We start from the raw sequence: 27,309 nt of genomic DNA on the forward strand, positions 1-27,309 counted from the left end.
CCAGCTACAGTCCTAAATGCATGTGTATAATAAAGCGGTCTAGTTCTGATTAGAAAGAGTTTGATACTTTAACTTGCAACACATTTGACAAAGTTCAGCATGAGTCACCCAGATGTCACAGTGCACGTCTATACCTCCAATATATTAGGTAGGTAGCATTATAAAATTTTAGGTTGCACAAACCTAAAAGGGAGGATACACACTCCACAGAAAACCAATCCTTCACCATTCAAAATTTAAGAAATGTTCCCTGAGAAAATTGCACCTTATTTTAGCACACAGAACAATCCCAAAAAGCTATCTCGGCTCTCCTGATGATTCTAATTATTTCCTTTACAGAAAAGAAACCTTTTCCAATTGTTCTTTCACTTACAAATCCTACAAATCCTAAGGGCATATTTTGTTCATGAATAGGGTAACCTGGATTCAAGAGCTAAAGCATTTACCATCTCAAAATAATGGCCTCTCAAATTTCTGTAGGTATGATGGCTTGAGGGTGGTCTTTGGCTAAGGGGTTAGGCAATATCTAAAGCAGGCATCCCCAAACTGCGCCCTCCAGATGTTTTGGCCTACAACTCCCATGATCCCTAGCTAACAGGACCAGTGGTTGGGGAAGATGGGAATTGTAGTCCAAAACATCTGGAGGGCTGAAGTTTGGGGATGCCTGGTCTAAAGTCTTTAAAGGTTCCTGCACACTTTTGTTCTGGGTTGTTCACCTCCTTGCAAGAAGGTGGGGGGGAATCTGTTGCAACAGAAAAAAATAAAGATCTGCCTTGCTTTCTATGGATCTTGCCTCCATCCATTCATCTCTGACCCATCATGGACTTAGGGGACTCAGTCCCTTGGGGAATTGGGCAGCAAAAGCCAAACACCCCTCCCCCCATTTTTTTCTGCAACAACAGCTGTTATGTAAGCAATGCGACTTATCAACATTTATTGAATTTTTTTTACTGCCTTTTTACTTATTATACGTAATATAAAATGTCGAGAGACGGAGACCTCTCAAGCCAGCATTGGCGTCCTCCCCAGCCTGGGCGCCGTCCCTCCCGCCTTCCCTCAGGGCGCACAGGTAGCAGCAGCCTCAGGTGAGGTGGGGGAGCAGCTGCCCCAGGACTCCCGCTCTCAGGCCTCCCATGGCTGATGGTCCCGTCAGAAGCAGGTGGTGTTATGGGCGCCGCTCCGTGGAGCTGGCGCAGGTCGGCGGGAGGGACCGCGTCTGAAAGGAAGCCTCCGCTGCCTGCGCCGGCTGCCCCGGGGCGCTGGGTGGAGCCGGCGGGAGGAGCCGTTGCCGCCGACGAGCTACAGTAGCAGGAAGATCCCGCTGGAGGCCGGAGCCGAGTGAGGCGGCGCAGGAGCGACGGGATTCGGAGGCCTCAGTCTCAGAGGCGCTTTTCCAGGCCGGCGCCTGAGGGCGGTAATCGAGGGGCGCCATGAGGAGGAGATCGCTGTGCGGGGGAGTCGAGTATGTGGGCCGCTGGACTTTACCTGGCGCGGGGGGGGGTTGGGGGGAAGAGAGGCGCGCGCGATGAGACGAGGGGGCTGGTTGGGGGGGGGCGGGCAGAAGGGACGGGGGTGCGCGAGTGGGTGCGAGTGGGAGAGGGCGAGGGGTTGTCGGTGGATGGTCTCGGTCGAGCGAAAGTAACGGGGGGAGCTGTCTTCTCTCCCGATGAGGGCCAGGGGCGCATTTCCAGGGGCGCGGCAGGCAGAAGTGCAACAGGTCTCGCTTCCCTGCAGCATGTTCTGCGTAGCGACTGGCGGGCGGGAAGGAGGCTTCAGCATAGCTGCCAAGTTATCCCTTTTTTTAAGGGATTTTCCCTAATGCTGAATAGGCTTCCTCGCGAGAAAAGGGAAAACTTGGCAGCTATGGGCTTCAGGAGCTGCGCATCTGCCGCCCGTGCAGCTGTTAAAGGTTCGGGGCCCGTCTGTCACCTGAGGGGAGGGAGGGGGAACTTTTTTTTTTTTAAGGTTTATTTTAGAGTAACGTGGGGAGGGTTGAAGAACAAGATGGGGGGTTGAGCTCCGCTGCCCCAAAGGTCCAGCTTGGAGGGAAATCCGAGCAGCTTTAAATTCTCTCTCTGTGTGTATGTATGTGACAGATTCCCTTCCAGTGTCGAGCGATGAGTGGATCATTTTGCTCCCCAGCCCCGAAGCTGTAGGGAGAGAGGTGATCCAGGGCAGATTAAAAGGAAAAGAGCCCCAGGGTCAAACAAGGAGCGGTTCACTCATGGCAATTGTGGCAGGGCAGGCCCCACCACCATATCCTGGGCTCAGGAAAGATTTTGAGGCCAATTCAACTCCATAGAATTCAGGGGATTGTTATTAACTACAGTATTGTGCAATTTCTTTGAGGTGCTTATCTTGTTTTGCCCCTGTGGCTTTTGAGGACAAATGATGATGTGGAGCAGAGAGGAACAGGATTAGCCAAGGTCCTGTGACCAGAAAGATCATAGTGTAGGTCGGAACTTGAACCCTAGGCCAATGTTGCTAATATACAGTGGAAGCCACTTCAAGCCTGGTCTACAGACAGGCAGCAGAATGAGAGGGTGATAGAGAATTCTGAGGTTTTGTAATGCATTGTACCACTTCAGTCAATAGGCCAGAAGCCACATTCTTTCCCCCAAACTCTCCAATGTAAACAAGCAAGTGAACAGAAACAACCTAAAAAACCTAGCAGAATGGGGGGGGGAGAGTTCTAGCCCAGGTCTCCCTCACAGTCTACTGTGCACCTGTTTTTTGTTTAATGTGGGAGAGTATTCAAAACATTGCCCCCACCAAAAGGGCTACAATCCATCCTACTACTTCGTTTTGCTGTAGACCAGGCCTCACTGCTGTCCAGTGTGTGGTTTGACAACATTTCTGGGACATTCCTCAGTCACTGCATCTCAGTTGTAAAACATCTTACCATGGTGACTTGCTGAAGCCCTCTTAATGTGTTGGATTTTTAAACAGGACAAAGACATTCCTGCTGTGTTTACTTTGAGATTGGAAAGTGTCCAGTAGTTACAACTGATAAAAAAAAATGTAGGTGCAAAACTCCTATCTTGAAGTCTTGTAGTATAATGCCTACTTTGAAGGAGCTGCACTGGTTACGGATAAGTTGTCAGGTGCAATTCTTGGGCTTATGTTGACCTTCAATCCAAACCCACTGATATTTGACTAAGTCCCATGGAGACTAGCTAGGATCTTGGGTATCTGGAGACTTTACCTGTATACATCCAAACCTGCCTTACAGGTTTAAGAGGAAGTCCTATTGGACATACTATTGTACTTTTTCAGGGGTTTTTTATGAGTTAGCATGCTTGTAACTTTATTGACCAATAATTGCACAACTTCAATTGTACTCCACAGGAAATTTTAAGTTACTGATCATAGTTGGGTTTTGAAAACATTTGTTAAGGGAGTTTGGGGGCAACATTCTTTCTTCCCCACCTTCTTAATCTGGAGGCCAACCCATCTGACATGTCCAAGGACATGGAGATGCACTTGTTAGACAGACTGACCACCATCTGGCCCTTCATTTACCACCATTCAGTATCCCCTCGTCAGGCCTAATTGAGTTGCACATTTATTGCCCACAATAATTAAGTATCCAAGAAGAGCGTCATCAGAATTTTGTACTTGAGATAACTGAGCAATAAGCTTCTTGGGAACCACTAGGAAATTGGCTGGAACTTGTGGGGAAATGTCACGGAAGGCAAGGCACTTCTCGTCCTTGAAGATGATCTTCCCAGGGATCTCTTTGTGGGTGAACTTCCCGAAGATTGTGTTTCTGCCTGGCTGCACCACATGTGCTTTGCTGATCTTGTTGGCCATTGCTCTCCCCACCGCCTCACCTGCTCACTTTTCATATGTTTGAGGGGTACGCAAATGTTGGCTTAGTAGCTTTGAGCTGGAGAGAAAGAATGAAAAACTCGTTTCTGTCATGCTGCCTTTAGGGGTGCAACAAATGCTTCTGACACTAATACAGGTCCAAGGATGAACTCCTCCCCCCCCTCCCAGTTTGGAGCTGGGGTAGAAGGCAAGGATGAGACATTTCATCCTGTTGCAACATAACCAAAAGGACAGAGTCTGGGACTAGAGTAGGCAGGGGTCTCGCCATGAATTTGTGTCTAGCTCCCAAGTCACTCAGAAAGCAGTGAGATGCTATGATTTCCAGGTGCTTCTGAGGTCAGGGAAAGCCAGATCAGTTTGTCAGTCCTACGCCATTGAGGAATTGGTGGGTATAATTGTAGTCCCTTTATGGTTGGCAACAACATGATTGAGAGTTGTGATGTTCCAGAAATGGAATTCCTTCCCCTGGTTGGTCTAAATACTTAGGAGGTTAATGAAAACTATTCATTTTTAGAAGAGTATTTGGATAATTGGTTTGGCACAGGGTTGGGGGACTTAGTGTCCTCCAGATGTTGGACGCCAGCTCCATCATCTTTAGCAGCAGCCAGCATGGCCACCAGTCAGTGAGGTGTAGTGGTTTGCGTATCAGACTAGGACCTGGGTGACCCAGGTTCCAATCCCCACTTGGCTATGAAGCTCACTGGGTGACCTTGGGCCAGTCACTCCCTCTCAACCTAACCTACCTCACAGGGTTGTTGGGATTAACTGAGGGGGAGAACCTACCTATTTGTGATATAAAAGCAATAAAGCAATAATGATGGGAATTGTAGTCCAACTACACCTGGAGGGTACAGGTTCCCCTTCCCTGTGGGTTGATGGGGTTTTTTTATGCAGTCTGATGTTGATATATTTTATTTATTCATTTCATAAAATTTATATATACAGGTATGCCCCTTGATTGTAAGAAAAAGCCTCAAAACAGTTTTGAGGCTTTTGGTTTTTTACACATTCATTTATCAGTACATAAATTATTTTTAATGGTTTGCCACCACAGGGGCATGTATTGACTGTTTTGGCAGAATAAATCTATTTCAAATAAAATTAAAATTGGGTTTGACTGTGGCTCCCTGCTGAGAGGGCAAACCAGGGTTTGTTGCTGTGTAAATGTATGAAATGGCCCGTAGTCTGGAAATAGTACAAGGTTGTTATCTCGGTTGTCTTGTTGGGTGCTGTGAAAGTAGTACTTTAATATTTGTTTGACATTTTTATGTTTATGTCTTTTAGAGTAGTGCAGACTACAGGATGGGCTGTTTGCTTTTTAAAAATTCTTTGGGCTGATTCAGATTACCATTTCTGATCTCTGTAGTTTGAAGGGTGCATGTGACTAACCCATCTCAGAATTCCTCACCCGCCCTGGCACTTCAGGAGCCTAGTAGCATTGGATTGTCGCTGGTTCCGGACACCCTCAAGGGGCCATGAGACTAGCAGGTGAGTTTTAGTTTGAAAGAAGCAAAAAAAGGACACATTTAGATTTGGTTAAGACACAGAATTGCAGCACTTAGCCAGTGATATAAGATATGCCCTTTGGAGCCCTTAAGCTCCTGGGACAACAAGGGAAAGATATAGTAGCAAGGACTGCATTATGGCGGCAGTTAGGTTCAATCCTTCAGGGGTTTGCTGGTGTTGTTGCAGATCTGACTTTGTCTGTCTTAACCATCTCAGGTCCCCTTCGTGTTGTTGTGATCGTCTTGACAGCAGGACTGACCTGGATCCTTGTCAGCATCTTGTTGGGTACCCAGAGTGGCTTCTCTCGCCTGCAGCAGTTCCTCAGGAGTAAGAACCAGAACAGCTAGGAGGGGGGATGATGGGCTATGGTGGGGAAGGGTTGGAGCACTGGGTCATGGTGGGACAGTTGCCTTTACAGCTGCCACTGCCTTACCTGTGCCTGCTTCTCCATGCTTCACTCCCAGCCATGTTGTTGGGTTCTGGAAAAGAAGAAAGATGGCAACTATGGTTGTTAAACCTAGAGCATCCCTGGCCATTGGCTATGCTGGTTGAGGCTGATGGAAGTTGGAGTTCAACAGTCTCTGGAGAGCCACAGGTTCTTCATATCTGATCTAGAGGTGGCTGTGTGGAACTGGCAGCAGAATAACTGGAAGGCTAGGATTATTTTTAGATTAGCATTACATAGGTCTAGTAAGAGCTATTAGCCATGAGATCCAAGTGGAACTTTTCAGACAGTGTAGCTCTAAATACCAGCTGCTAGGGACGGAGAAGGGGAGAAGGCCCCTGCCTTCATTCATTTCATGCTTGTCATCTGGTCCATGAGGGCTGCATGGTGAGCTGCAGAGAAAGTTCCACTGTGCTATGAGCATATTGTATCTGTGAGTGTTTCAGTGTCTTGGGCTAGCCCTACATGGCCCTAAGCAAGAAGTGAGTTTGGAGACCTTTATGGAGCCCAGTCACAGGGTCACTAAAGTCTCTGTGCCTATAACGTGACTTTAGAAGAGAAATTAGGCTTAAAGCAGAGGGAGTACAGAAGCTCCATCATGGCAAAATCTTCTCACATTTAATGAGTGCAATTTATTTTCTGCTGATGTTTTCACACTTACTTTCTCAGACATGAGATGTTACTCTAATGAATAATTCCAAGAGTACTAATTATTTGACTTCTGCAGAATTTGCACTTACTGTTCCAATGCAGTTTATTTATTCCCCCCCTTTCCCTGCCTTGCTAATTTTTGTAACCCAAGCAGGCTGCTGAGGTGTGTGGGGGGGGGAGCTGTCTCCTTCATGCCTAGTGTAGAAATGCTGGAGAATATACAGAGCTTATTAATAACTAGTGGATTTTAGCCCGTTTAAAAACGGGCGCTAGAGGAAGCGGCCTGCCGGGACTGGCTTGGCGGTGGCGGGTCTTCCCGCCACCACCAAGCCAGTTCGCAGCGGGGGCTTTTCGCCGTTTGCCTTCCCCTGAGGGGGAGGCAAACGGCGAAAAACCCCGCCGCGCCGCAATTCGGCTCCGGGACTGGCTTGGCGGTGGCGGGAAGACCCGCCACCGCCAAGCCAGTCCGCAGCGGGGGCTTTTCGCCGTTTGCCTTCCCCTGGGGGAGGCAAACGGCGAAAAACCTCGCCGCGCCGCAATTCGGCTCCGGGACTGGCTTGGCGGTGGCGGGTCTTCCCGCCACCGCCAAGCCAGTCCGCAGTGGGGGTTTTTCGCCGTTTGCCTTCCCCTGGGGGAGGCAAACGGCGAAAAACCCCGCCGCGCCGCAAATCGGCTCCGGGACTGGCTTGGCGGTGGCGGGTCTTCCCGCCACCGCCAAGCCAGTCCGCAGCGGGGGGTTTTCGCCGTTTGCCTTCCCCTGGGGGAGGCAAACAGCGAAAACCCCCGCCGCGCCGCAATTCGGCTCCGGGACTGGCTTGGCGGTGGCGGGATGTTTCCGCCACCGCCAAGCCAGTCCGCAGCGGGGGCTTTTCGCCGTTTGCCTTCCCCTGGGGGAGGCAAACGGCGAAAAACCCCGCCGCGCCGCAATTCGGCTCCGGGACTGGCTTGGCGGTGGCGGGTCTTCCCGCCACCGCCAAGCCAGTCCGCAGCGGGGGCTTTTCGCCGTTTGCCTTCCCTCGAGGGGGAGGCAAACGGCGAAAAACCCCGCCGCGCCGCAATTCGGCTCCGGGACTGGCTTGGCGGTGGCGGGTCTTCCCGCCACCGCCAAGCCAGTCCGCAGCGGGGGCTTTTCGCCGTTTGCCTTCCCTCGAGGGGGAGGCAAACGGCGAAAAACCCCGCCGCGCCGCAATTCGGCTCCGGGACTGGCTTGGCGGCGGCGGGAAAAAGGGGAGGAATTCCTCCCCTTCTTCCCGCCGCTGCCAAGCCAAAGCGGGCCTCCCTCCGCGCCCGCTGCCGCTTCGGCTTCCTCGGGTTCCCCGAGGAAGCGCCGTCCCATGCCGGAGGTGTGCGGCAAGGCTGCCGGGGGGGGGAGCGCTTCTCTCCCCCGCCGCCTCACCGCGCACCTCCAGCATGAGACTGGGCTTCGGAGCGGCGGTTGGCGGAGCGGCAGTTGGCTGTTCCCTGTGTCCCGAGAGCACGGGTCCAATCCCTGTGTCCCTGGTTGTCCCTCCGTCCAATCCCTGTGTCTCTGGGGGACATGCGCAGTACCCCAGGGACACACGGGACATCTGGACGCAGGGACAACATGGACATTATTGTATAGGATAAGGGTTTCCCAAGTCACTCTGGGTGGCTCCCAACAGAATTAAAAGCACAATAAAACATCAAACATTAAAAACTTCCCTAAACAGGGCTGCCTTCAGATGTCTCCTAAAAGTCAGATATTTGTTTATTTCCTTGACATCTGATGGGAGGGCGTTCCACAGGGAGGGCGCCACTACCGAGAAGGTCTTCCGACTGGTTCCCTGTAACCTCACTTCTCGCAGGGAGGGAAAACCGCCCGAAGGCCCTCAGAGCTGGACCTCTAAATTCCTCCACTGCAAATCCCCAGCAGGCTACTAAGAAATTTTGAATGCTTATAACTTTTTGTGAGCTTGTTTACAAGTCTGGGTTGGATCAGACAGAAAGTGATGGACCTAGGGTCACTGAGTGAGCTTTGTGACAATGTAGGAGAAAGATGGGGAACCTGTGGCCCTCCAGATGTTGTTGGACTCCACCTCACATCAGCCTGAGCCAGTATAGTCAGTAGCCAAGCCTGATAGGAGTTGTAGTCCAACATCTGGAGAGCCACAGGTTCCTAATCCCTGAAGTATGGATGTGGACTCTGAAGACCCATGTTGAAGTGGATAGTGTCAAACTTGATCACATTTATTTATTTATTTATTTATTTATTCATTTGATTTATATACCGCCCTTTATCACAGCTTATAGTGTGGAAATGCAGGAGCCATCCCATATGGTGTTTTTTTTTTAACTGACATAATTAAATTTTACTATTCAGAGTAGGGGTGGGAAACCTGTGGCCTCCAAGCCTTATGATTTTATATATATCTCCTGACCTAGTATTGATGGGTGGGATAAAATATTTTAAATAAATAAACTGAAGAGGTTTTATTTCAGTGCTTTGGCACCTGCCCTGTTGGGGTGTTTTGAGGAGTAAAGTAATATTAATCTTGACATATTGCTGCTACATCCTCGAAGTGATGAGGCAAGGCACAAGTGATAGATCTGTAGTGGATCTTGCTGATACAGCTGTTTCTTTGCTTCCTTGCAGGTCCTGAGAATCCTCCTACATCAGGTAGATGGCTTTGGCTACATTCTCATGGGGTCTACACTAACACACACCCGGTTTGCAAACTCATCATTCACTCTGACTTTGTTGGGAGCAACACAGGTCTTGGAGCTTGGGCACTCTGAAACTGTGTTGAACTGTTCAGCCACTTAATGGATATACTTTTTAAACTTCCCATAGTGCAACTGAGATAAACCAGAGAGATCCTGCTTGTTTCACAGTGCTGGTTGTCACTTTGGATCAAGGAGAAGGCAAAAAGAAAGCAAGGAAATCGCTCAGGGGGAAATGAGGCAATTTATTTCATCATAGCCCATCAAACAGCATCACCAGCTGAGGGACATATAGTTTGTCCTGTAGCACCAACTACCAAGCAGTGGTGGGAGACCAAACAAAATGCACACAGAAATTAAGGGGGTGGCAGAGAAAAGTCTTCATTGGCAACTATCTGTGCTGTCTAGGACAGTTATGTGCTGTATTGCAGTTCTCAGTAGCTGTCTGATAGAGTGGGGTTGAGTTTGGGGTGGGTTTGTGGTACAGTATATCTTAAGATAAAGTGGAATCATTAATTTCCCTTAGCAGCAGATGTGGTGGTAGTGACTCCCACTCCACTCCACTGTGGTAGGAAATGAGTTTGTGGTGACCAGTTCAGGAGAGATTATGTTGTACCATGGGAGCATATTCATCCAGTGCTTTTCCAGCTGCACTGGCTCCCGGTGAAGTACAGGGTCAGATTTAAGGTGCTGGTTTTGACCTTTAAAGCCCTTCATGGCCTAGGACCCTCGTACCTATGGGACCGCCTCACCCGGTATGCCCCGTGGAGGACCTTAAGGTCCATAAATAGCAACACCCTAGAAGTCCCGGGCCCTAAGGAAGTAAGATTAGCCTCAACCAGAGCCAGGGCCTTTTCAACACTGGCCTGGTGGAACACTCTGTCTCATGAGACCAGGGCCCTGTGGGATCTAATTTCTTTCAGCAGACCCTGTAAGACAGAGTTGTTCTGCCTGGCCTTTCCTTTTTCTGTGATGGAGCTCATATTTGGGGACTTCCCTGACTTTTTTCTGGCCCACGTAGGACCAGTTTGGATAGTTGGCCTGGTGAAGTCTTGACATTTTCTTCCCCAAACAGTTTTTGATTTGAGTTTCTATTGAAATGAGGCTGCATTTTAATGTATTTAATCTTGTTTTTAAGCTGTATTTTAATCAATTGTTTTATATCTGGTGTTAGCCGCCCTGAGCCCGGTCTTGGCTGGGGAGGGCGGCGTATAAATAAAATTTGTTATTACTGTGAACTCCAACTCCCATCATCCCTAGTCATTGGCTATGCTGCTTGGGGCTGGTGGGCATTGGACTCCAACAGCATCTAGAGCAGAGTTTTCCAAACTTTTCATGTTGGTGACACATTTTTTACATGCATCATTTTGCAACACAGTAATACAGCTTTACTAGCAAACCAGAGGTTAAACTAACCCCTTTCCAGCCCTGGGAGGAGCACAAGGAGCATTCTTGTGACACGCTGACACACTAACTTGTCATGACACGCGGTTTGGAAAGCTTTGATCTAGAGGGTCACAGGTTGCCCATCCCTGCTTGTTTAGGCTAAGTGGGAAATGAGGGTTCCACATCACTTTTACTTGTGCATCTCCTCTGGCTCTTTGTGTGTGTTTTGCCATCCCTAGAAAATACTGGTTTACCTCAATGTCCTCGGGCTATTCGCCAAGAATTGCTCAGCATGCTTGATGAGATCAGAGTGGTCACGGCAGAGCAAGCAGGCAGCAACAGTAGACGCCGCAGTGAGTTCAGATGAGCTGAGAGGGTGGAAGTAGAGGATAGTACAGTGGAGCATGTGAAGGCCTGTTGAAAGCAAGACTTGTTACCAACTTTCTGCTTTTGGCCATGCTGGCTGGGGAACTGATGGGAGCTGGAGTCCAAAAGGAACATCCAGAAAGCCTCATCCCTACTTTAAGGGAAGATCCTGGCCTGCCCTAGCTGTCAGAAGAAGAAGTGTTATCACAGTTCAGTCATAGAGCACGTGCTTTCCATGTAACTTTCTTCCATCTTTGGGTTTTAAATAATGTTTGCTTTGATGTCAGGAAAATCCACAACCCAGCATCTTGGAGAGCTGTTGCCAGTTCCATGGAAAAGTCTCCTTCAGTTCCTGGCAACAGCTTTCCTTCAGCTGGTCAAAAAGTGGCTATCAGTGGAAGGGGGATGTCCAGACCTGGGGTGTCTCCCTCAAGACAGGTAGGGTTGATTGATGCAGCTTTGAAGACTGAGGCAGGTAGAGGAGGCTCCACCCTGCCTTGCCCAAGTTCAAATTAGTTACACTTGCCTCTCTTGGCATTTTTTTTTGCCTGGTCAACTCTTAAGCCTTTTATCTTTCTTGTCTAGTTTTATCTTAAAACTTACTTGCCTTGTTGTACTGCATTCCTCGTCCTAACCCATTGCCTCTGTTATTCCCCCTCTGCTGTCCCTTCTTTTTTTTCCCTTGCTGGAATGTTGGGGGGGGGCGGGCAGGATGGTCACTCTCGCAGTGAGAAAAGCAAAAGAAAGCACAAGTCAGCCTGCTTGGGGAGGAGTGAGACAAAAAGCATCACTTAGCCCTGTGGCATTGGCAGCCATCACAGAATCACATTCCCAGAGAGGATTGCCCCAGGAATTCCATTATTATAATGTATAACATGGGCAGGATCTTTTAGGTGATGTTCACTGCTGTATCTTGGGGCTGGATGACTAAAGCACTGTCATGCCTCCCCTGGCCGCCAGCAGTTAGGAGCAATGCAGCAGTGTGGGGTTGGGGAACCTGTGGCCCTCCAGATGTTGCTGGATTCTCATCCTTGACCATTGACCGTGTTGCCTGGGGCTGATGGGAATTGGAGTCCACAGATTGCCCAGCTCTTGACAGTGCAAGAAAGCATCCTGTTTGGCGCAAAAGGGTACTTGTAACGGCGGGGCTTTAGCATTTCTTCTTTGCTGTCTACTTAGAACCTAGGCCTAAGAAGTACAAGTGTGGCCTTCCTCGGGCCTGCCCAGACAACTCGTTCGCCTTCCGGATCATGAGCGGTGCAGCTAATGTCATTGGGCCCAAGATCTGCCTTGAGGATAAAATGTGAGTCTTTGCCACTGAGGAGGACTGTGGCTCTCAAAGCCCTGCTGTAACCAACCTGAATGCTCAGGTGCAATCCCCTATGGGTGGCTATTGGAGTGGGGGAAGAAACTAGGAGAAGGCCTTACCAACCAGATGTGACCCCACTCTAGTCTCACTTAGATCTCTTGATGGGACATTTCCTGACCAGCCCTGATCTTCCTTTCAGGCTAATGAGCAGTGTGAAGAACAATGTAGGTCGGGGCCTGAACGTTGCACTGGTGAATGGTAAGGTGGGCTTTTGAGGGTGGTGGGTATGAATGATGATGTTGTAGGGCAACATAAAAACTAGTCACCAACCCTGTCCTGTTCTGCTCTGCTTTGCAGGGGTGAATGGAGAACTGATTGATGCAAAGTTCTTTGACATGTGGGCAGGAGGTGAGTGTGCTGTGTTGGTAGGAGTTTGGTACTCAAGGTGGGGCAAAAAGAAGGGGAGATACAGGGATTATTTGAGAAATCTTAAGGATGTGTTCCAATATGGTTATGGGGGCACAGGCAGCCTTTGGATTTGGAGGAAGGCAAAATAATTTCAAGGAAGGTTGCCATGTTGACTAACATGCACTGGATTACAGAAGATGGAAGCTGCCTAAGAAGAGGCTGTAGCATAGGGTTGCTGTCGCTCTATACTGCTTTTTCACCAGGCCAAGAGCTCTGGGCAGGGGGCGGAACAACAGTGGATGGATTTTCAGGCTAGGTCTGTGTGAACAGGGGCACCTGAGGCTGTGGAAACAGCTTGTGATGCTGGTGCATACTGGACGTGAAAGGAGAACAGAATGTGCTTTGACACCCAGCACAACTCTGGATGCTTGATGGCGGGAATTGGCCCTGGGTCAAGCAGAAGACCTAGCACAAATGCATGTGCTGTAGGCTCCTCAAAGGTCAAGATGCTGTAAATGCAACAAGAGGGCACATCCAGATTGCAACATATTGATGATGTGGACGGCATCCCTTGTAAGGAACAGATTTTGGGGGTCATAGCCATAAAATAATTGCTTTGCACATTGATCACACTTGCATATTTTCTGTGTTGATGCTTACACCCTTTTTTGCACAATGTATTCCTAATTTGTCTCCGCTAGTACAGTCATACCTCGGGTTGTGATCGCTGCGGGTTGCACGTTTCCAGATTACGGACGCGCCGAACCCGGAAGTACCGGAACGGGTTACTTTCGGGTTTCGGCGCATACGCAGAAGCGCTAAATCGCGCCTTGCGCATGCGCAAAAGCACCGAATCACAGCATGTGCAGACACGGTGCTGCGGGTTGCGAACGTGTCTCCCACGCGGATCACGTTCACAACCCGAGGTTCCACTGTACTGGGGAAGGGCTAGAGGTTAAGCAGAGTGCTGAAACCTCACACCTAACCTCTGAGAATTGTGTCCAGCCACCCTTCTATCATCTAATAATTCAGCAGGCATTGCCCACCTGTACTTTGGAGCAAATCTGCCCCAACCACTTTGGGGTTTTTAAAGTTAAGTTTTTCATAATGCTGAATCCTACACCCTATGCCACCATTTCTGCAGAATTGCACTTCTGCATAATTGTAGCATTTATGCAAGCCTTTGCTCTATGACACTTAGGAGGAACAGTTGCTCTGAGATCTCCTTCCATTCTCTCCCTCTCTCCCTACTCTTCCAGATGTGAATGAATTGTTAAAATTTCTCCGGCCACTGCATGAGGGGACGCTGGTGTTTGTGGCCTCATACGATGATCCTGCCACAAAGTGAGTGTTAACAGGGGCACAGCCAGCACAGGTTACGCTCAACTCATGCAGTAAAAATGTACTCAACCTGAAAGGAAGTTACCTAACTTATATAAAACTAATGTAAAGCTGTTGTTGGGGAGGCTGGGGAATCCCCCTCTTAACAGGTACTCGAATAAAATTGGGAGTGTATTGAGAAAAGACAGCCGTTCGTTGCATCTGTTTTTGGATGCCTAGCATTTGAGACTCTGAGATCCAAAGTTGGTCTCCTTCAGAGGACTGAGAGGGTGGTCTATCCTATCATGGGGGCCACTGGGGGCTTATTCAGACCTGCATGCCCATGGCTTGATTACTTATTCTTTGGTTACTCAGCCTTTGTGTCCTAAACCACTGGCCCAAAGGAGGGCTCATGGGAGTGGTTGAATGCAGGTATCCTGAAGAAGGATGCCAAAAACACCAGAGTGCTTTATTAAAGAAAGGAGTAGACTTACAGCCTGCCAGGTCTTCCTAGCTGTTACATGTTCGAGATAGACATCACAGCAGGGAGATGGCTTGTCTGCACCCAAGCAAATGTGCACACATTCTTTATACACAAAGCAGCATACATCACTTTGTCTAGAATTTCCCATCACTTCACATGCCAAGATGAAGGCATAGGTGGCAAATATCCAAGTCTTACAGATAGCTCCCCTTTCTGGGCTCAAAGCCCAGTACCCTAAACCCACAGATAACGATAGCGTCAAAGCAAGCCAATTAGCTTATATCAAAGCAAGTGAATATAAACAGTGCTTTTTTTCCTAGAAAAACAGGTGCAGGAATGCTGCCCTGTCCCTCCTGCTTCTGCACCAGTGGGAGGGCTGCTGTGTGAATGGGTAGAGCCTCCCTGTGTGTCTGCTCTGCAAGCTGCCCTATCCCTTCTGCTTCCATGCACGAGCAGGAGGGGCAGGGCAACTCTGTGGAGCGGGAAGAGCAGATGAGCAGAGAAGCTTTTTCCCTGCGCGTCTGCTCTGCAAGCTACCCTGTCCCTTCAGCTTGCTTGTGCAAGCCGGAGAGACAGGGTGACTTGCAGAGCTGAGGCAGGGGAGGCTTCTTCCCGCGCATTCAGCTGTTAGCCCAGGAGGTTGAAGAGCCTCATTAAAGCCCCGGTGCACCTCTGGCCCATGAGAAGACCCTCTCCATTGCCCATAGAGGGTGTCCTCTTTGCACTCCAGGGAGAGTCTTCTTGTGAGCCAGAGGTGTGGTGAGAGGTGCCGGAACAATTTTTATTTATACCGTGCCCATTTGACTGGGTTGCCCCAGCCACTCTGGGCAGCTTCCAACATATATCAAAAAAACATAACATAACATTAAAGAATAAAAAGTTCCTATACAGGGGTGCCTTCAGATGTCTTCTAAAGGTTTTTAAGTTACTTCTCCCTTTCGCTCGGGAGTTGCATAACTCCATATCATCCAACATGTGTTACTTTGTCTATGACTTCACCTGCCCAAATGACAGCATAGGTGGCAAATACCCAAGTCTTACAGATAGTTCCCCTTTCTGAGCTCAGAGCCCAGCACCCCAAGCCCACAGATAAGGATAACATCAAAGCTAGCCAATTAGCTTATATCAAAGCAAGTGTATATAAACATATATGACCTCATTGCTTCAGCAACTGCCAATTAATGGTGAGATTATTTTAACTAACAAGGTGGTGTTAGCAAAGCTTCCAGAACAGTTCACCTTTGGTTCAACACACCTTGATGAACATGCAGCCTGGGCCTGTTAACAAGCACATGTGTCCGAATGTCCTGAGAAATGTTTGGTATGCTTATATGCCACCATTCAATGTAAAGTTGCCACAGGGGCTCTCATGTTAAAAACAAGACAAAAAGTGTTTGAAATATGGTAACATGAAATAGGAACGTTCCATCTGATTGGTAATGACTCCTCCGCACAGGCAATGTGTGGCGCTTGATGCTGCAATTTCCAAATGATGGGCATGCATGTATGAATAAGCTTATAAGAGAGGGTTTGAAAATTCAGGTACAGTATAGTCGCTTTATATTACGGTTTAGGACAGATATGGGGAAGCAGGGCCCCCCGGTGTTGTTGGACTCCCAACTCCCAGCAGTCCCAGCCAGCATGCCAGTCGTTGGGGATGATGGTAGTTGTAGACAAGAAACATGGTGGGGGCACTGGTTCCCCATCGTTGGATATTGGATCAAAGGGAGATTGCCAGACTTGGTGCAGGACAGGGCTTTTTCATCTGAAGGAATAACTTGTGTTTAAGTACAACTTCTCATACCACTACAGCATTTAGATGGGAGAAGAAATTCCAGTTGAAAGTCTTGCTCTGTAGCCCAGGAACTCTATAGTTTCTTGGCACCACACTGAACAGAAAGAAGAATGTTTTACTGTGTTGATGGGACCAAAGGAGTGAATAGCAGAGGTTTGTTTACTCACATTTTCTGTTCCCTCTAGGATGAATGAGGAGACCCGTAAAATCTTCTCAGAACTGGGCAGCAAGGTTGCCAAAGACCTAGCTTTTCGAGATAGCTGGGTTTTTGTAGGAGCCAAAGGGGTGCAGAACAAAAGTCCTTTTGAACAGGTACTGAACCATTTTTCCTTTTCACAGATGTCACCTTGAAATGTCTGTATTTCAGAGAAATCCTGAAATCACTAGCTCACACATGAGGGAAACTGAAGCACTCCAGATATTGTTGGGTCTCCAACTTCCATTGATTCTGACTTATTGGCCATGGTGACTGGGACTGATGGGAGGTGGAGTCCAACAATATATGGAGGACAGGAAGTTATCTACCTCTGCCTTATATAAAATCTGGGAGAGGAAGCAGAGGAGTGTGAAATATCCATGTAAACCCTGATTTCGTTATTTTCATAGCACGTCAAGAACAAAAAGAGCTCCAACAAGTATGAAGGTTGGCCTGAAGCACTTGAGATGGAGGGCTGCATTCCACAGCGAACTGCTGAGGTCTAGCGGGTACCTGTTTCCTTGAAGCCTGCGGTATCTTTTGTGGTGGGCGAAAGGTCCTTGCTTGTCCACCTGTTGTTGTCTTCCTATATGGTGGCAACTATCCATTCTCCTTCTCTCCAGCAGCCTCTGCCTCAACTAGGCAATCAAGTTTTCCTTTCCAAAAGGCACGTCTAGCTGAAACCTTGGGAAAAGAAGTGAGGTATATGTGAGGCCACCCCTAACTCTCCCCTAGTGCCTTATTTTGCTCTTGGTTGGAAGAGCTCATCCTACTTCCCCTTTGCCTGTTGCTGTGAATGTGATGAGCAGATTGGTGCCCTCTGCACAGAACCTGTGCTCAGAGGAAGCGAGCGTATTTATGTGACAGTCTTTCTTTTTCCACAGTGATCTGCTAACATGGTGGGGAACCTGTGGCCCTTTGGATGTTGCTGGACTCCAGCTCCCATCAGCCCCAGTCAGCCCTGCCAGTGGTTGGGGGTGATGGGAGTTGTAGTCCCAACTACATTGGGAGGCCCACATGTTCCTCATTCCTGTGTTCAAGGGACCACTACTTTTCTACAATAGTTTATGTGGTTTAGGTTAGTTCTTCCACTACTACAGACACTAATATATAGGAGGAAGCGTATTAAGGACAATCCTTTTTATGGTTTTGGTGAAACTTTTGAAAAATGTCAAGTTGCTGTTTCCTGAAAGACAATGTTGGTACTTAAACTGTGATGGGAATTGGATCACTGTTCATGCATTGTTGTGGAAAGGAATCAAAGCTGAGTTTCTTTTTTTCAGAACACTTGTTGATAAACGGTATCTCCAATAAACAATGTGCACAGCAGCTGTTGGTTGTTATTCTTTCAAGAGCAGAACCAGTGCTGTTCCCTTGGGATCGACAATTAGTGGCCAAGAGAGTGATTGCACTCTTGTAAACTCTTCTATTCCTGCTTTAGGTAGAGGTCTGCAACCAGCATTTTGGCCTTCCACTGCAGATAATGCCTAATCTGCCCTTGCAGGGTGGGATCCTAATTTCTTTCCTGTCACAGTAGGAGGACCCAGCTCACACATTCTTGGAAGGAAAGGATGCTACCCTTGTCTGAACCTGGGCTACTGCAGCTCTTTTAATAGCTGGGGTGGGGAACCTTAGGGACCGAAGACAAATGCTTCTCTGCCTGGCCCTTGGGACTCTTCCCAGCCCTACCCCCTTCTAGTCTTGTTTTGTGCTCTCCTTGAATGTTTTTGTCTAGCCTGGCTAGAATGTGTCCTTGATTCTGATAAAGCCTCTTGCTTCCCTGGATGGAGGGAAAACAAAGAAGAGTGTGAGTAGAAACGAGCCTAGTGTACAAAGGTAAAACTTTACATTATTTGCTCTGCTAACTTTTGCCTCTGGCTTTGCACACAACTGAGTTGCCCAGAGGTGAATACAGCTGGAAAGGTTCTCTAGCTCTTTTCCAGGATTTGGGCTTACTATCTTCTCCCTCGCCTATTCCCCTGCTTTCTCCCCAACATATACCCTGTCCAAGGTTGTTCATCACCACAAGCATAATGTAAGACTGCGCACAAAGTTATGGTGAGCACTTTCCTCAGGAAAACCCTATGTTTAGCCCTGAATTGGAACAAATGGCAGTCAGGTTTTCTGTGGACCACCTTTGTTCCAATTGAGCGCTAAAGAGTAGGATTTCCAGGGGAAAGTGGGAGGGCAAAGGCAAAACCACTTGGACCCATGCCTAGAAAGCACAGGACAAGCAGCAGGGTGGACAAGCCTGATGTCCTCTGTAACTGGGAGCAACGTCCGGAAGGGGGAAGCACTTCTACCAATCTCACAATCACCCTGACGCTTGGGACTTGGGACATACCTGTGTCTCTGTGCTGAAGGGCTAAACTGCATTTTACTCACACTTGTTTTTAAAAAAGCTTCAACTAGCCACTTATGTTGAAGAAAAAGTAGCCACTGCCCCATTTCAGTATTCGCTTCTTATCATATCAGTTTTTTTCTCAACATCACCTTGCCCTCAAAGGTGCTGCTTGCATTCATTGGCACCATTGAGGATAAATAGCTGCTGAGGAAGGTGACATAGGTTAGGAAACTGGCATGGGACCTTGTGAACTGCCCTGAGATCTACAGATGAAGAGCAATATGCAATTTTAATAATAATAATACTGGGGTCCCAATCCAGATCAGCAGCTGCTTTTTCTTAAAAATAGTGGCCCCTTGACACGTTTTTAGACACATGTAGTTTTTCCTTGGATCATGTCCATAAAAGCTGGGCTGGCTGTTGTGCAGTTTTAATAGAGCATTTAGGGAAGACTAGCTTAAACTAATCACTTTTGCCTTGTTGAACAAGAGAGCAAAAGGTGTCCTCGGACAGAGTACCTACAGAAGAAGTTTGCCTGCCTGGGATGGGGATTCTTCTGGATCCATAGGTAGCCATTCTTTCAAGTATTGCCAAGTACCTGGGGCAGCCTTCACCAGCCTGGAGTCCTCCAGATGTTTTGGACTCCACCTCCCAACTGAATAGTGACCAGCAATGATGGGAGTTGTAGCCCAATGATCTCTGGGGGTACCAAGTTGTGGAAGGCTGACCTGGGTCAATCACTTGCCGCTGGAAAGTATGCTCTTCACATACTTATGGTCATCTAAGGCACAGATTTGCAGTCAGTTCTCGTTAGTAAAGAAACAATACCTACCATGCCATGCCTTGTGCAATAAATTCCTGGTGGAATGGGAATGGTTTCAGGAAGAGAACTTAGACAAGCTCCTTGAGCTGCAGGAAATCAAGATGCACCAGAGGAGCAAGACACAGGATCATGTCTCATGGCCAGTGGAGCCTGGTGCAAAAAACAGAATTAAGAACATGCTGGTTGTGGGCCAGCGCTGAACAAATGGATTTCGTTTAAGTGCCAGAACTGAGCTGAGCTCACAGTCCTTCCATACAAAAATCCATTGTTGTTACTGTTAAACAATAGGGAGTCAGAAACCTTGCCAACTTCTCACCCAGAGATTTACCAATGGAGCTCGCTCTGCCTTCTGCTGGTGTCAGTGACCAAAGTAAGCACACTGGAGAGAAGGAGCTGCCTTGTATTGAGTTGGACAACTGGCACATCGAATCCCTAGAACAGTTGATCTACTGATAGGAGCTCTCCTGGGATTTGACCAGGGGTTTCTCAATTCTGCTTTCCAAGACTGGCCACAGGCTCTAGGGTGTTCAAGGCACCCCAAGCTGTCTCCCACTCTCTGTCCCCTCACACATTTTGCTATTGACATGTTCTTGGTGGTATTCTCCCACAGCTGGGCTTTGTTGCAGCTTTGTGACTTCTGAGTGGGCAGCAACAAGCAATGGATCGAAGTATTTTGTCTGCATGGTAATATTCCTTTTGTTCCCCTGCCTCCTTTCCCTGAAAGCAATAATGAGGAGGGAACTTTATTTTTAAAAAGTATATCTGTTTTGGCCCACCGGAGTCCCCCATCTTTGCTCACAATTACAGTGATCATTACCATGCAGACAAAATACATAAGAAGAACCAACCTTGATCAGACCATAGCTGTCAGGTTCTCCCTTTTTTTAAGGGAAATTCCCTTATGCTGAATAGGCTTCCTCATGAGAAAAGGGAGAACTTGACAGCTATGGATCAGACCCAAGGCCTATGTAAGCTGGCATCCTGTCTCCACAATGACCACCTTTGGCAGAGGGTGAAACTAGGCTTTATTTCACCTGAGTCAAAGACCCTGTTTGGAACACCCACCCACCCATGTGCATTTGCACACACACACACAGGCTGGGAGCCTCAATAGAATCCCTCTGGAGGCTTCACCCAGGGCAAAAAAAAAACCTGGCTAGCCTCCCCGTAGCAACAGCTCTGCCTTTGGGAAGTCCACAAGTGGGGTTTTACATGCAGGCTAAACTCCTGAGTGGTGAGAGATCTTAGGGATACCAATACACACCTTGAGTTTGTTACCCTTAGAATTAAGGATGCTAGAGACACATCTTTATAGTACATGGTTTTATTTATGCACATCTACAGGTTGAGTATAAGATGGAAAGGTTCACAGCATTAGCACTCCCAACAGATCATGCTCCACCATTTAAGTTTCCAGACTTCCAGAAAACTGACCTAGCTGATTATCTACTCTCCTCCGACTTTCACTGATATCACCTCATGGGTGGGGCGGCAGCAGGGAACCTGCCCACTTTTTGCTCAGCTTCTGAAAGCATCTCCAGTCACAGTTTATGCAGCAAATCAGTCACTTGGACTTCTTAGTCATGCAAAGAGAAGCTAAACAAGCCTGGCTAGAGCTACGGTATTAAGAGACTGGTTTGACTACTTTAGTAGCCTTTCTTTCTTCAGAATACATGTTTCCTGCTCGGCAGGGGGTTGGATTCTATGATTCTACAGATATAAACCTACAGGCCTGGAGGGAACCTACAGACAGGGTCGTACCTAGGGGTCCACTAGGTTGGCCCCCACCCAGGAAAGGGGGCAAAAATCACATCTCTCCACACCAAAACATCTTGCCAAAGGTGCACATGATCGTGTGTGTGTGTGTGTGTGTGTGTGTGTGTGTGTGTGTGTGTGAGTACCAATGCAGTTCCTTGCCAAGGGCACAAGGGAGCCTAGGTATGCCTCTGCCCACAGAGGATATCCAGACCACCACTGCCCCCAGTCCTATAACAAGGGGATGAGGGCAATCACCCTCTCCTGCAGTTCTTCCCCAGTGACTGGTACTCAGATGCACAAAGACTAGAATTGCAGCAATAAAGCTTGGCAGTCATTAAGGTGGTTAAATTGCTATACTTGTTACATCTTTTGAAGGCCTAATAATAGGAGCTTTGAATAGGTGATGAGACTACAAAGCAGGAGGGAAGTATCTTGAGATGGGACTATAAAGCAAGAAGAAAATTATGGTTGCAGCCCCAATCATAATCCCTACAGATGTTATGATTTTTAAAAGACAGACAAGTAAACCATGTGTTTCGAAAAAACCTCCATTGTTATCAAGCGCCATTTGTTCCACTTTAATGTGGCAGTTTGCAATGAAGTACACCAGGCAAATCCAACAGGTATATCGTGATCTACCGGTAGATCACTGGGTGTCTGTGGTAGATCACTGGTAGATCACTGGCTCCCCCTCCATAGAAGTTTAACAACTTTGCTCGGCTAAAAAGAGCTTAACATTTTATCACTGCACCCCCCAAAAACGGGGCTTTCCCCTCCCTAAAAAGAGCTCAACAACTCTTTCACCTGAAACCCAAAAAGCAGGGCTTTTGTTCCTTAAAAAAGCACAAACAACCTTGACCTGAACCCCCCCCCTAAAAAGGGGGGGGGGTAGATCACTGCCAGTTTTTAACTGTGAGTAGATCACAGTCACTTGAGAGTTGGCCACCCCTGAGGTACACAATTTAGCTAGTTAAAATGATACAGTTTTGTGGCGAATACCACTAGTACAATCCTATTTCATATACTGTATATTTAGAAGCAAGCCCTGTTTAGTAAAATAGGGATAACGCCCAGGTAAATACGTACAGTATTGCAAAAGACATGATGAGTAAAGTGCTTTGAACCATCTGAAGTGGTATATAAATCACAGAGAATCGTAGAGTTGGAAGGGCCCCAGGATAATCTACTCCAACCTGTGCAATGCAGGAATCTTTTTGCTGAATGTGGGGCTCAAACCCTAAGATTAATAGTTTCATGTTCTACCAACTGAGCTATCCCAAATCCTAAATATTAAGTTCCATCCATTCTTTTCTATCCACCTCTGCTTAGCACATCCTCTGGTGTCATATTGTTACTGAGCTGACAGGAAAGGGCATTGTGAGGACTCTGCTTGCTTTTTGGTCTTCTTCTTTGCATTTACAGTATATCTTCCCCACAACATTGCACACAGGGAACAATTATTAAAGTCCTCCCTCTCATCATCCCTGAACAAAAATAATAATCCAAACCCTCTGCTTGAGCACAGGAAATACTCTAACTAAATGCTTTTAATTGATACAAGTGAATCCGTAATCCCAGCAGAGCAAAAAGCCTCCCAATCCCATCAATCCGAGGATAGAAGGCCTTTAAATTGCCCAATCGAATAAAAGGATGAGCATAATCCTTTCCATCACATCACCGCCTAATCCCATTGAGATAGTTAGCGGTGGAGTGCATCCGTTTCTTCCAATCAGCGTTCAGCGAGTTTCTGATCCAGCCAACCAGGCAAAGGGTTTTTGCTAAACGGAGCAGAATGTAACTATTAATCTCCCATTTAGGACAGACGTGGTTGTCCACTTCCTCCAATCAGAACACGGAGTGCCCCTATGATCCTATTAATCGAGCACAGAATTTAATGCCGACTGCTGCTATCTGAGATTTAAAAACGCACACATACACACAAGCCAACCAACCAGCGCATGGCAAGGAATTCTTCTTGCTTATACCAGATCCGAAGTGTTTTCCCTGTTATTCTCTGAGCCTAAATATTATTATTTTTGCGGGGGAGACTACAAATCCCAGCATGCCCTGCTAAACTCACGGGTTGATCCTGCCATGAATTCGCATTCAGTTGGTGTGGGCGTGGCTATGATTGTGATGCGTCGCCACCCCCGGGGGGCGGAGTCGGAGAGGAAGGAAGGAAGGAAGGAAGGAAGGAAGGAAGGAGAACGCAACCAAATCCAGCGGCGGAGTTCAGCTCTGGGGCGGCGGCAGCGGCAGGTGAGGCGGTGGGAGCGAGATAGAGGCGGAGGGGTCAGACCAGGGCAGATTTTCGGGCTGAGGATCGCGGCTTCCCTAAGCGCTCCTTTGCAGAGGACTTATTTAATTGACGGCTGGAGAGATAATCGGGAGAGGGGGCACGCGGGGGGCAGCTGCCCAATGCACTTGTTGGATCGTTGCTGACTTTGGGGGGGGTCTTTCTTTGGTAAGACTTGTGTAGCGGGTTTTTTGGAGGGGGTAGGGGAGGGAGGGATATAAGAGGATGCACTGAGAGGGGGTGAAGGGACGGGCCGCCTCCCTTTCTGGGAAAGTGGAAATCGGTTTGGAGCAAAGTGTTGCGAGAGGGCTGCGAGCTTTTCCTCTTGCCTAAGAAAGAGAGAGAAAGCAAGTTTTGTGGCCAGCGGGCTCTTTCCCAACAGGTGTTTATGGCTTGAAGAGAGAAGTGACTCAGCTGAACTGCAGGGGAAGGAGGAGAGCAAAGCGGGTGGGCTGCTCGTGCCCTGTGCCTCCTTCTCCCCTTCATCTCCCTTCCTCTTTCTCGCTCACACGCGCGCCCTTCCTCTTCCAAAGGGGCCATTGACTGAGTGCGGGAGTGCAATGGGTCAAGTCCTGTGGGAAACCCCTTGCCCTCGTGGGCTTTAAAAATGTTTGAGGAGTTAGAAACACTTCAGGCCTGGAAAGAGCAGCTTAAACATGCACACCTCAAATATAAAGGGAAATTGTAGGAGGGCAAGTCAAAACAAATGGAACACACCTAGAGCAAGTACATTTATGGCAAGCCTGGTGCTATTTAAAACAACCCTGAGACGGAAAGGCAGGAGAAATCATTGTTTAGTCTTTCTCTGCATAGGGGAAGTAGCAAGGTTCTCTCTTTTTAAAACTATCTGCTGAATTTAAAAGGGAGGAAACATACTTCCTTGTAAGGTTTTTAAGAAAAGATAAATGTGGGGCTGCCCCGTGTATTATTGCTGCCCTAGGCAAGTTAAAATGTTGACACACTGGTTGTTATGCCCATCTTTACCTTTAACACAGGGCAGCCAATGAAGCTCTGAGGGTTGCTGGGCTGCTGCCTAGCTTGAAAGTGCAGGCAGGCTCTTCCTCATACCATTGTTTAGCTATCTGGGGCAGGCACCCCTGGAATTTGGGTGCCCCAGCGGGTTGCCTGGCTTGCCTTTTTGTTGGATTAGCCTCTGTTGAGCAAAGGGGTGAATAGACTGGGAGCACTCTGGCAATCCCTCTGCCCCTCTCGTAATCCTGATTATGTCATCCACCCTCCCTTATGCAAGCCAGCCTGTGAAATTGCCCCCAGATGGGGTTTCCTGGCCATGCTCATTGTCTTAGCACCCACTTTGTGGCCCTTCCTGCCTTAGGGTCAAATGAATGAGAGCCCTCTTTGTTAGGTATCCCCAAACTTCGGCCCTCCAGATGTTTTGGACTACAATTCCCTTCTTCCCCGACCACTGGTCCTGTTAGCTATGGATCATGGGAGTTGTAGGCCAAAACATCTGGAGGGCCACAGTTTGGGGATGCCTGGGTTAGGACATGGGTAGGCAAACGGTTCGGGAATCAGCGTGTTTTTACATGAGTTTCTATGTCCTTTTATTTAAAATGCATCTCTGGGTTATTTGTGGGGCATAGGAATTCATTCTTTTTTTTCTTTCCAAAATATAGTCCGGCCCCCCACAACGTCTGAGGGACAGTGGACCGGCCCCCTGCTGAAAAAGTTTGCTGAACCCTGGATTAGGAGATCAGATGGAGTGATTCACTTGGTCACGGTGTGTGTGCCTCTAAGAATTATCCAATGTTTATTTCCTTGTAGGTGAACACTGTGCAGTGTGCTTGAACACTCTGCCTCCCTTTCCACTCCCTGATTAGGTTGAATGCTTCTGCACCATCACTTCACTGTTGCATCAGCAGAGGGTGCCCATGGACCTGAGCCCGAAAGGAGAATGACCCCTGCCCAGTGAATCCATGTTTTGTCCATGCTGGAGAGGGAAAAAAGTTCTGCATGGAATGAGTCCTCTACATGACTTTGCCAGCCAGCTGTGCCATGGGTGGAGCAGCCCTCTTCTTTCTCCACCTGCTGGTGGCTGGTTGGGCTCAGGGAGCAACTGTTGACAGCCCTTACCTTAGTGTGGGGGACGGGACAGCGTTGGAATTTGACTTCCCTGCACACAGCCGTGGTGTCTTGCTGGTTTCCTGCCGCTATTCGGGGCCCAACGCTTGGCTGAGCGTGGAATCTCTGGAACCTACTGTTGTTGCCATTGAGAACGTCAGTGCCTCCTGGGGAGGAGGCTTTATGGTTGGGTTTCAGTCCAGCTTGGCTGGCCTAGCTCCGCTCCAGCTGCAGTTGCTGGAGCAGAACCGACTTATCGAGAAAGCCGATTTCCAGATCCGTGTCAGCGCTCCAGAGCCGGTGGCGTCGTCGGGGCTGAGCCACTTCTCTGAGAACCCCATCCTCTATGCTCTCCTGCCTCTCATCTTCCTCAACAAATGTGCATTTGGCTGCAAGGTGGAGGTTGAGGTTCTGTGGAACCTGGTGCGCCAGCCCCACCCGGTCATGCTAGGCATACTAGGCCAGTTTGTGGTCATGCCGCTGTACGGCTACCTCATGTCTGTGGCCTTCTCCTTGCCTAAGCCGCTGGCCTTGGGACTGGTCATTTCTTGCTCTTCGCCTGGTGGTGGCGGCGGCTACCTGTACAGTCTGCTGCTGGGTGGCGACGTCACTGTGGCCATCTCTATGACCCTCCTGTCCACAATTGCAGCCACAGGGCTGATGCCACTCTCCTCGACGTTCTACGGTTGGTTGCTGGGTGCCCACGAGACTCTCCACGTCCCCTTCCTCAAGATCTTTGTCACCCTGCTCTTCATCGCTGTGCCCATCTCCACTGGCATGTTGGTCAAGTGCAAGCTGCCGCGCCTCGCCCGCCTCCTGCTGCTCCTGATCAAGCCGTTCAGCTTCACCCTCATTGTAGGAGGGCTCTTCATGGCGTACCACATGGGCGCCTTTATCCTGGCGAATGTGCAGGCCCCGATTGTGCTGGCGGGCGTGACTGTGCCCCTCTTTGGCCTGCTGTTGGGCTACTTGCTAGCTTGGTGCTTAGCGCTGCCTGGGCCACAGCGCCGGACGGTTAGTATTGAGGTTGGGGTACAGAACAGCCTGCTGGCTCTGGCTGTGCTGCAGCTCTCCTTCCAGCGGGCCCAGGCTGACTTTGCCTCGCAGGCTCCTTTCATTGTGGCCCTGAGCAGCACTTCAGAGATGTTGTTGCTGGTTTTGGGGAACCTGGCATACAACAGACTCTGTTCTGCTGGCTCCTGAGTGCCCCTGGGTGAGGGGAGGCAGATACCAAAGATGTCAAAACATTGGCTTGGCCTGCAAGAAGAGACGGATACCATAGGCCTTAGAAGCTGGTCTTGGGGCGCTTTCCCCCCTCGCTGGGGTGTGGATTCCAAGGCCTCTCAACCTTTCAAGGGGTGGCTTGGGTACCAAAGGGGCCCTTTGAAGTGAGAAGCACACACGTCCCAGAGGTTGCTTGTGTGTTAGGAATCCATATCATATGGCCTTTTTGTTTTCTTTTTTTCTTGTCTACTTGTTTTTCTACGCAGCGAGTGGTGCCTCTGGAGCATAGAGCTAGAGCTGTACTGTATGTGAGGTGGAAGATGGGGGTGGGTGGGGTGGAACTGACCCATTTCTTCTCTCCCATTCACCAGGGATACAGGGTTTGAATAAAATGAAAGAGATAATA

General features: G+C 48.6%; 2 protein-coding genes and 1 pseudogene across 4 annotated transcripts; 2 read left to right on the top strand and 1 right to left on the bottom strand.

The window, feature by feature from the left end:
• Positions 1-1,270: 1,270 nt before the first annotated feature.
• FAM3A (FAM3 metabolism regulating signaling molecule A) lies at positions 1,271-17,708 on the top strand. 2 transcript variants are annotated; one of them, XM_035140660.2, is made up of 10 exons: positions 1,271-1,462; positions 5,198-5,319; positions 5,554-5,664; positions 9,048-9,071; positions 12,047-12,170; positions 12,376-12,434; positions 12,534-12,584; positions 13,844-13,928; positions 16,369-16,495; positions 16,790-17,708. In XM_035140660.2, exons 2-10 carry the CDS (start codon positions 5,307-5,309, stop codon positions 16,883-16,885), a joined length of 690 nt encoding a protein of 229 aa, XP_034996551.1. In that variant the 5' UTR covers positions 1,271-1,462; positions 5,198-5,306; the 3' UTR covers positions 16,886-17,708. The 2 variants fall into 2 exon arrangements, with proteins under 2 accessions (XP_034996551.1, XP_060125238.1); XM_060269255.1 differs by having other exon boundaries at positions 1,271-1,447.
• On the bottom strand, positions 3,280-3,813 carry LOC118097611 (adenosine 5'-monophosphoramidase HINT1-like; annotated as a pseudogene).
• Positions 17,709-23,501: 5,793 nt separating the features above from the next.
• SLC10A3 (solute carrier family 10 member 3) lies at positions 23,502-27,309 on the top strand. 2 transcript variants are annotated; one of them, XM_035140658.2, is made up of 3 exons: positions 23,504-23,563; positions 25,235-25,338; positions 25,439-27,309. In XM_035140658.2, the coding sequence occupies exon 3, from the start codon at positions 25,590-25,592 to the stop codon at positions 26,880-26,882; it is 1,293 nt and encodes a 430-aa protein (XP_034996549.1). In that variant the 5' UTR covers positions 23,504-23,563; positions 25,235-25,338; positions 25,439-25,589; the 3' UTR covers positions 26,883-27,309. The 2 variants fall into 2 exon arrangements, with proteins under 2 accessions (XP_034996548.1, XP_034996549.1); XM_035140657.2 differs by lacking the exon at positions 25,235-25,338 and having other exon boundaries at positions 23,502-23,563; positions 25,383-27,309.

The sequence above is a fragment of the Zootoca vivipara genome, chromosome 16, assembly GCF_963506605.1.
Source record: "Zootoca vivipara chromosome 16, rZooViv1.1, whole genome shotgun sequence".
In the NCBI taxonomy this organism is placed as follows: domain Eukaryota; kingdom Metazoa; phylum Chordata; class Lepidosauria; order Squamata; family Lacertidae; genus Zootoca; species Zootoca vivipara.